The 9,994-nt window shown below is 38.7% G+C and overlaps 1 protein-coding gene across 1 annotated transcript; it reads left to right on the top strand.

The window, feature by feature from the left end:
• The first annotated feature begins 910 nt into the window (after positions 1–910).
• On the top strand, positions 911–9,927 carry sec14l7 (SEC14-like lipid binding 7). The gene is made up of 13 exons (XM_047569978.1): positions 911–959; positions 1,040–1,095; positions 2,393–2,468; positions 5,423–5,466; positions 5,575–5,637; positions 5,760–5,948; positions 6,031–6,126; positions 6,565–6,625; positions 6,779–6,862; positions 7,600–7,706; positions 7,796–7,935; positions 8,560–8,729; positions 9,476–9,927. The coding sequence occupies exons 1-13, from the start codon at positions 926–928 to the stop codon at positions 9,598–9,600; spliced, it is 1,245 nt and encodes a 414-aa protein (XP_047425934.1). The 5' UTR covers positions 911–925; the 3' UTR covers positions 9,601–9,927.
• The last annotated feature ends 67 nt before the right edge of the window (positions 9,928–9,994 follow it).

Genomic DNA, 9,994 nt, shown 5'->3' with positions numbered 1-9,994 from the left:
CAAAATACCAGAATGAAATCCAGATGTTACCAGACTCTGATTCTGGTAGAAAATCTATTTGTTATGGCAGTTAATAATTTGCAGTTTATTTTATCTTTTAATTAATTGCTTAGTCTTAGTTGTTAAGTATAATTAAGTAAAATATTCAAGTCCAGTGTCACAATTTGACAAAAATCTTAAATTAATTAAATTTTTAAAATGTTAAAAGTTCATTTTTTTGTCTTTAAATGTCTGATTTTATTTGACAAATTACAAAATAAATTAAAAGAAAAATTTTATAATGAGTAAATTAATCAAATCTTCACGTTTCTGAGCCTGAAACTAGAAAATATTTATTACTTTTGAATAAAAAATGAAACATTATCGTGCATCTAACGTCTTTTATTTGAATCTGAACCTGAAACCAGAAAAACAAACTAAAAAACTGGAAACTATGACGTGTTATTATGTGTAATTACAGGTTATTGATTGTACATTTACAAGATACATTTAGATTAATTAAAATATCAAAATATTAGAGCCCAGTGTGACGTCTTAAAATATTTGCTTTTATTTGACGAATTAATAAAAGAAAAATCTTATAATAAATAAATTGAATCGTCCCATTTCTGTAGCCAAAACCAGAAAATATTTATTTCTTTTGAATTAAAACTATGACATGTTATTATAGATTATTGATCCCTAGGAGGAAATTTATATAAATAAATATATATGAAATATTAGAGCCCAGTGTATAAATGTTTTTATTTTAAGGATTAATAAAATAAATTGATCTTATTATAAGACATAAATAAATCAAATGTTCCTGTTCTGTAGTGCAGTATTTAGACATTTAGAGTAAAACTTTGTGGAGTTTGAGAGGAGCCGCATTAATCAGTCGGTGACTTGTTGATTGACTTTTTCCAGGTTTACTCTGAGCTGCCGGATGAAAGTCCACCTCCCCCTCCTCTCAGCTCCAGGTAGGCGTGGTGTTGGTGTTTCTGCCTCGTTTCTCTTCCCTCCGCGTCGCTGCTCATTCACAGTTTGTGTCAAACCTCAGACATGAGCGGCCGAGTCGGAGACCTGAGCCCCAAACAGGCGGAAATCTTAGCCGAGGTAAGAAAATCCTGAGGCTGTGTTTGCTGTCGTCGCCATGAGAGCGTCCGTTGTGTTCATGTTATTATATCATTAGATCCTGTGGAGGCTGCAGGTGCAGGTGCAGGTGCAGGTGTTGACATTCACTGCTCTGGTTTCAGTTCACAGCCTCAAATACTTTTATTTTATTAGTTACATGGATCACTAGCTTGTGATTTTGCATTAAAAAAAATCTTTCATTGGTTTTAAGTTCTTCTTCCCTCAAAGATAAACATTAGACAGATAAACATTACTTTTGGACATTTTCACACAATCATTGTTGTGTTATTTAATTATTATGAATGAACTGAAGTTGTGTAGTTTGACCAAAGTTGAATCTTTAAACAGTTTTAGCTGCTTTCATTCATCTTTTAATTTATATTTTTACTGTTTAATCGTATTAGTTTTATTACTAGAGAAAAGTTCCATAGAAATGAAAGTTGTGATAAAGACTGTTAGCTTAGCTTAGCATTTGGGCTGTAAACAGTTAGCCTTAGCGGATACTACCAATACTAGACTAGAATACAGACTAAAAACTCATAGTTTTGGAATAGCATAAAGTCTGCAAAATGCTAATTGTTACATAGCTTACAGATGGTAGTTAATAAAATAACAGTTTTAGCATAGCATAATGTAAGCTAACTGGTAGTTTTAGCATAGCATAATGTAAACAAACTCCTGGTTGTAGCTTAACTTTGCATAAAGGCTGTAATCTGCTAGTTTTATTGGTACTTAGCATAAAGTTAATACAATTCTAGTTTTAGCAAAATGTAAGCAAACTGCTAGTTTTAGCATAGCATATTGTAAGAAACTGCTAGTTGCAGCTTAACGTGGCATAATGGTTTCCAACTGCTAGGTTTAACTTAGCATAATGTAAACAAACTTATAGTTTTAGCTTAGCATAATGTAAGCAAAGGTATAGTTTAGCATAGCATAATGTAATCAATAGTTGTATCTTAACTTAGCATAAAGGCTGCAATCTGTTGGTCCTAGTTTAGTTTTTGATTCAGACTGCAAACTGCTGGCTTTAGCTTAACTTAGCATAAAGGCTGCAATCTGCTAGCTGTAGCTAATGATAAAGACTAAAACAAATAGTTTTAGCGTAGCATAAAGTAAGAAATCTGCTAGTTTTAGGTTAGTTTGGGATAAAGGCTGCAACATGTTGGTTTTAGCTTAGCATGACCAGCGTCAGTCTGGTCAAACTCTCAGTAACAAAACACATTTATCCCTAACGACAGTAAACTTGGTTTTGTTTTGTCTCCGGTTCCTTGGGCTCCAGTTTCGGGGGAGGATCCAGGACGTCCTCCCCAGTTTGCCGGCTCAGCACGACCACTACCTCCTCCGCTGGCTTCGAGGTGAGAGTCACGGCAAAACCCGGCCGGACTGAGGCTAGTTAGCATTTTCATTCAAGGATTCAAGGAGGTTAATTCTCACACAAAAAGAAAGAACAAACTTACAAACTGAATCATTAGAGAATAAAACAACCAGAGGCTCCAACAAACAAACTCCTGTTTTTATGTTTCTGAGCACTTTAAAAAACCTTAAACACACTTTTTATTGTTCTACATTAATTTAGAAGCTTTAGTTGAGTTTCAGAGTTAAAAAAAAAAAAATCTAATCCAACTATAATAAATCAACAAACTGAACCAGTTTTACTCACTTTCTTTCATTAATTTAACACATTTTAAATCAGTTTCCCCAAATAATTTCATCTCTTTGTTTTGCTCTCGAATTAAAGTTCCTTAACCGTAATGTTTTATTTTACTCTCCTTTACATAAAATTCTTCTAATAAAGCAGTTTAAACACATTGTGCTTAAAACATTTATAAATGCTCATGCTTGCTTGAAGTTTTATTTAAATGAATTAAATTATAAAAACATCAACATTTCAGTGTTTTGTCCTTAAATGTCTGTTTTTCTTCAACCAACAGTTAAAAAAATGTTCACATTATAGGATCGACATATTTCTGAAGCTAAAACCAGAAAATATTTATTACTTTTGAATAAAAACTTTAAACTATGATGTGTTATTACAGGTTATTGACATTTACAAGATGTAAATAAATTAATTAAAATATTAGAATAAATTTTTGTTTTGATTTGACAGATTACTAAAACTATTGCTTGGATTTATGTTGTGACCCTTTAAAGGGTCCGATCCTTATATTGGAAACCAATTTATTTATATATATATAAACTGTGTATATATACACAGTTTGATTTCATGTGATTACGAGAACATAAAGAAACTCTGCAGAAACTCAACTTAAAAGAAACACACATAATACACAGGCATTTAAATATGAACATCCTCAGAAAACAAATATGTAAATAATGTAATAAAGTACATAAAGTACATAAAGTAGATTTTACTGGGGAGTCAGAGCTTTGACTTTGGTCCTTGGAGCAGGTTTTCGCTGATAGTGCTTGTTTTTGAACGGACTGGAGTATTTTTAACCTCGTCGTCGTCGTCCTGATGAGACGTGAACTTTCTCTGGAGCGTCGCTAAGCGCCGCAGCCGACGCCTGAGGCTCAACGCTCGCTCTCGTTTCAAGGTTTTTTGAAGGTTTTTTGAAGGTTTGAGGCGATGAACAAACCTGTTCTCAGCGCGACATCCAGTTTCAGAGGTGGAAATACCTGAGAGCTCAGAGGCCTCGGTATCGACGGCTGTCACAAACATTTGACTCCGACGTGACCCCTGAAAACAAACTGGAAACTAAACTCTGTCTAAACCAAACTGTGTGAGGAGGCGCTGATTTAACCCGGGACGAAATAAAGCAAAGTATTCGGCTAAAAAAAGCATTTTAAATGTTATTGATGTTAAATCTTATCTTATCTATGTTTCATTTTATAACTCTGTTACATAAGTGTAGTATTTTTATTACTTAAGAAGTAAAGTGCCATAAAACTAAAGTCATGTCAGTAAAGAATGATACTGTAGCTAAAAACTTACATACATAACATAAAAACTTACTAACATAAATAGTGGTCACTGCTGGGCTTAGTTTAGCTTAGCTTAGCTTAGCTTAGCGTAACTGGTAATTAAGACTGCAAACTGCTAGTTTTACTTTAGCATAAAGACTACAAACTGCTAGTTATAGCTTAGCATAAAGACTGCAAACCGCTAGTTATAGCTTGGCATAAAGACTGCAAACTGCTAGTTTAGCCTAGGACAAGGACTGAAAATTGATAGCTTTAACTTAGCATAAAAACTACAAACTGCTAGTTAAGATTAGCATAAAGACTGCTGGTTTTAGCAAAACGACTCCAAACTGGTAGATTTAACTTAGCACAACATCTCCAAACGGGTAGCCTTAACTTAGTGAAGCATAAATACTGCTAGTTTTAGCTTAGCATAAAAACTGGAAACTACTAGTTTTTGCTCAGACTGCATGAAGACGGCATGCTGTTAGTTTTAGCTTAGCATAAAGAATCTAAATCAGTAGCCTTAACTTAGTGTAGGACAAAGTCTGCTGGTTTAACTTAGCATACACACTGCAACTGTTAGCCTTAGCTTAGTGTAGCGTAAAGACTATCAGCTTTAGCTTAGCATAATGAACATGGGTCAGATGGCCTCGCGACTGTAGTTCTAAGACAACAAATATACATTTTTATTTAATTTTTATTTAACTTGTGATTTAAAATCTCCCAAAATAAAAATGATAAAACTTCCTAACTTCTCATTTAACTTATTAGTTCTGAATCTTATCTGGACTTGAGTTTTTGGATTAAAGAGCAACTTGTATCTCATGTAAACAAACTGTAGACGCAGAGCTCCACACAACAGGGGGCGCTGCAGCAGCAGGTTAATGGTCCTGATTTGTCCTGGAGGCGAACAAGAAATATGCAGAACCTCTGAAAAACATTTGAGTTGTTTGTTGTAAATCCACGTCCTCTGGTGTGAGACGGTCGATGTGTCTGTTTGATGGTCCATAGTTCAGGCTGAGACTCACTCTGAGGCTGGAGCTCAATATTTGTATTGACCACAAACATTATGAAATGAGCTGGAAGGTTAAACTCCACGAGACCAGAGGTGGTTTAATACAAACCTCTTCAATGTACATATCAACGAATTAACTTGAAGAAAATGGAAGAGGAAAAACAACTTATATATCTGTATAGCTTCCTAGCATCACAGCTAATAGTCGCTCCTCCAGACTCCTGCCTCCTGCTGGTATAAACAGTTATTTCCTCTCAGGTGTAGAATATTTATATCAGCTGGTCGTTGTCTTTGTGGTGCGTTCAAGTGCAACATTTTGGTCCAGACTTTAAAAGTGATCTAACATAATTTCCTTTTTCCTGTTCCCAGCTCGTAGCTTCAATGTTCAGAAAGCTGAGGTCATGATCAGAAAGGTGAGCTCCTCCATTCACAACCATTACTTCTTCTTCTTCCACCTACATTATTACTTTACTAAACACAGACTTTATGATGCTTTGATTTCCTCCTCCTCTTCAATGCAGCATGTGGAGTTCAGGAAGCAGATGAAAGTAGATTCAATCATCTCTGACTGGAAACCTCCAGAGGTAACGTCCTGTTTCACACGTCTGCAGCGTTTCACAGTCTGAGGCTTCATGATGGGCTCACTCTTCTTCTTCTTCTTCTTCTTCTTCTTCTTCTTCTTCTTCTTCTTCTTCTTCTTCTTCAGGTGATTGAGAAGTACGTCTCTGGAGGGATGTGCGGTTACGACCGAGAGGGAAGTCCGATCTGGTACGACGTGATTGGTCCTCTGGATCCTAAAGGTCTCCTGCTCTCCGCCTCCAAACAGGACTTCATGAAAACCAAGATCAGACACACGGAGACACTGCACCGGGAATGTAGGAGGCAGACGGAGAAGGTCAGGAGATACCCTCCTCCTCCTCCTCCTTCTTCCTCCTTCTTCCTCCTCCTCTAATATGTCCTCCTCCTCTCTCCCTTAGTTGGGGAAGAACATTGAAGCCATCACTCTGATCTACGACTGTGAAGGACTCGGACTGAAGCACATCTGGAAACCTGCTATTGAGACCTATGGAGAGGTGAGTCAACATCTGGTCGAACACCTGGATCTGGTCTAATATCTGGATCTGGTCTAACACCTGGATCTGGTCTAATATCTGGATCTGGTCTAATATCTGGAACTGGTTTAACACCTGGATGTGGTCTAATATCTGGATCTGGTCTAACATCTGTATCTGGTCTAATATCTGGATCTGGTCTAATATCTGTATCTGGTCTAACACCTGGATCTGGTCTAATATCTGGATCTGGTTTAACGTCTGTATCTGGTCTAACACCTGGATCTGGTCTAATATCTGGATCTGGTCTAACACCTGGATCTGGTCTAATATCTGTATCTGGTCTAACACCTGGATCTGGTCTAATATCTGGATCTGGTCTAATATCTGTATCTGGTCCAACACCTGGATCTGGTCTAACACCTGTATCTGGTCTAACATCTGTATCTGGTCCTGTAGATCCTGACCATGTTTGAGGAGAACTATCCTGAGGGGCTGAAGAGAGTTTTCCTCATCAAAGGTATTTCAGCGCGACCTCTCGTCCTCGTGACCCTGATGTTTTCCTGATGTTTTCATGAGGTTTTTCTGATGTTTTCCTGATGTTTTTCTGATGTTTTTCTTATGGTTTATTGATGGTTCATTGATGGTTTCCTGATGGTTTTCTGTCTTCCAGCTCCTAAGATGTTTCCCATGGCGTACAACCTCATCAAACACTTCCTGTGTGAGGAGACGCGGCGCAAGATCATGGTCTTAGGAGGTGAGACCGGTTAGCAATGCTAACGTATGCTAACAACGAGGCGGAGCCGAGGCTGACGGTGACGTCACGACCTCCGACCTGATCAGGGAACTGTTTCCATGGAGACTGAATACAATGATCTGAGGAGGAGGAGAAGAAGAAGGACGAGGAGGAGGAGAAGAAGAAGGAGGAGACAAAAGAAGAGGAAGAAGTATGAGGAGGAGGAAGGAGGAAAAGATGACTAAGACTCGTCTTAGCTTCTTAGTCTCCAAGCTAATAGTAGCTCCTCCAGATACAGAAGCAGGAGGAGGAGGAGAAGATGAAGTAGGAGCACAGGAAGAAGGAGGAGAAGAATTAAGAGGAGGAAGTATGAGGAGGAGGAAAGAGGAGAAGAAGAATAAGGTGAAGAAGAAGAAAAAGGAGGAGAAGGTGAAGAAAGAGGAGAATAAATAGAGGATGGAAGAAGAAAAATAAACAGGAAGACAAGGAGTAAGAAGAGGAGAAGAAGAATGAGAAGGAGAAAGAGGGATGATGAGGAAAAGGAAGGATTATCTCCTCCTCCACGTCCTCCTCACGTCCTGAATGAAGAACCAAGACGTCTCCAACGTTCTCACTGATTCCAGCTTTGGTTCAAACTCCTCAACCTGATGTTTATTTGCTAGTAGATGATTAGTAGAGGTTGCCATGGTTACCGCCTCCTCCACCAGGAGGTTTTTCTGTTCTCATTATTGTATGAATCACATGTTTTGTGTTTCCAGGTAACTGGCAGGAGGTTCTGCGTCAGCACATCGATCCGGAGCAGCTCCCTGTGGTGTACGGAGGAACCCTGACGGACCCTGATGGAGACCCTCGCTGCAGAACCATGGTGAGAACCGAACAAACCCACCGGGGCCGCTTCCATCAGAGGCCACGACACACGTGATGGTTTTTTTTTTTTCCTGCTTGTCTTTGCAGATAAAGTACGGTGGCACGGTCCCCAAGTCGTACTATGTTCAGGACTCAGTGAAGGTTCAGTACGACCAAAGCGTGACCATCAGTCGCGGCTCGAATTTCCAGCTGGAGTACGACGTTCCTGAAGCTAACAGCGTCCTGAGGTACGAGGGAGCGAGTTCTGGTTTTTATCTGGTTCAATTTCTGGTTCTTCACAAAGTCTACGTCTCCTAAAACAAACCCAAGAAATATATCAGTTCATATGAGGTTCATGCTAAATTCATGTTAAGTTCATGCTACATTTGTGCTAAGTTCATGCTACATTTGTGCTAAGTTCGTGCAAGGTTTATGCAAAGGTCGTGTTAGGCTCATGCTAAGTTTGGGCTAAGTTCACGCTAGGTTCATGCTAAGTTCATGCTAGGTTTATGCTCAGGTCGTGTTAGGTTCATGCTAAGTGCATGCTAAATTTGAGCTAAGTTCACGCTAGGTTCATGCTAAGTTCATGCTTGGTTCGTGCTAGATTCATGCTAAGTTCATGCTAAATTTGTGCTAAGTTCACGTGAAATTCTTGTTAGGTTCTTACAAAGTTAATGCGAAGTTCGCGTTCATGTGTCACCACATTAAGTTCCTCCCCAAAACCATCTGATTGGTTAACAGATCTTTGTAGGAGACTCCACATTTTTAGGCCCTTTGACATTAGCTGATCAACATCAAAAAGTCAAACAAACAAAAATACGTTTAATACTTAAAGTTTTTCCAGTATGAACTCTGCTATCGTTATTTCCCAGGTGGCAGTTTGCCAGTGATGGCGCTGACATCGGGTTTGGGGTGTACCGGCGAACCAAAGAGGGCACCGTTCAGAAGGTGAACGAGATGCTACCAGTTCTTCCCAGCGAACGCTACAACGCTCACCTGGTCCCCGAGGATGGAGGCCTCACCTGCTCTGAGCCGGGAGTCTGTGAGTAGATTAGTTTAGTCCTTATTTCCCTAAACAATGCCTAGCCTAGCTTAGCACGATTACCATAGTGTGCACAGAAAACAGGAGGCTAGCTACTGTTAGCATCTGTTAGCTAATGTTAGCAGCTCTTAACTTATATTAACTGCTGTTAACTAACTGGTTTTAAATGATGTTAGCTAAAGTTAACTGATGTTAGCTGCTGTTATCTGGTATTAGCTGGTTCAGCTGCTCTTAGCTGATGTTAACTGATTGGTGTTAGCTGGTTTTAGATACTGTTAGCTGATGTTAAGTGACTGATGTTAGCTGGTTTTAGCTATTATTACTACTGTTAGCCAGTGTTAGCTGGTATTGGCTGATGTTAACAGCGGTTAACTTCTGTTAGCTGAAGTTAGCTGGTATTCTGGTGTTAGCCACTGTTAACTGATGTTAACTGGCTTATTGTTATTGTTAGTTGTTGTTAGCTGTTAGCTGCTTTTACCTGATGTTAGCTGGTAAGCTGCTGCCAGCTGCTATTAGCTGATGCTAACTGCTGTTAGCCTATGTTAACTGGTATTAGCTGATGTTAACAGATGTTAACTGGCTTGTTTTAGCTGTTGTTAGCACAACTTGTCTTGCTATTAGTAGGTATTAACTGGTATTAACTCCTGTTAGCTGATGTTAGCTGGCATTAGCTGATGTTACTGGATTATTTTAGCTGCTGTTAGCTGCTGTTAGCAGGTATTAACTGCGTCCTGTGTCTCTTGCAGACGTTGTGTGTTTTGATAACAGCTACAGCATCCTTCAGTCCAAGAAGGTGAGCTACAACGTGGAGGTGGTTCCTCCCGGGGACGGACCGAGTCCACTGAGCCGAGGCGACAGGAGGCTGCAGTGAGGACGTCCACGCCTGGAAACATGTCAGTAAAAACATCACGCTGAAAATAAATTCGCTTTTTGTCCGCTTCCATGGAGCTGTCCCGACGTCCATCTTTTTTAAACAGTCTTTAGGAGATTAATTTAAATGAATCTCATATCAAATCTGTGTCACAATTTAAAAAGATGCTCAGAATTATTTCTAATGTGAAGTTAAAACAAATATCAATGATGATGATGTGAATACAATTTTTGGATTTATCTTTAATTTATATAAAAGAAACTCTACTTTTAGTTTGTATGTTAATGTTACTTGTAATAAAAACAGAAATTCTTCATCCATAGAACATTTGTGTTGTTTTCTTCTTTCACTTTTTACACAATAACAAAATCACCACAGAAAGAAACATGATAGC

Source organism: Mugil cephalus, chromosome 19 (genome assembly GCF_022458985.1).
Source record: "Mugil cephalus isolate CIBA_MC_2020 chromosome 19, CIBA_Mcephalus_1.1, whole genome shotgun sequence".
In the NCBI taxonomy this organism is placed as follows: Eukaryota; Metazoa; Chordata; class Actinopteri; order Mugiliformes; family Mugilidae; genus Mugil; species Mugil cephalus.
This window is presented reverse-complemented; position numbering and strand designations above follow the sequence as displayed.

Coding starts and splice junctions, on each gene's coding strand:
- sec14l7 (XM_047569978.1), top strand. CDS start 926: ATGAAAGTCCACCTCCCCCTCCTCTCAGCTCCAG. Junction 960..1,039: donor CCCCCTCCTCTCAGCTCCAG/GTAGGCGTGGTG, acceptor GTCAAACCTCAG/ACATGAGCGGCCGAGTCGGA. Junction 1,096..2,392: donor AGGCGGAAATCTTAGCCGAG/GTAAGAAAATCC, acceptor CTTGGGCTCCAG/TTTCGGGGGAGGATCCAGGA.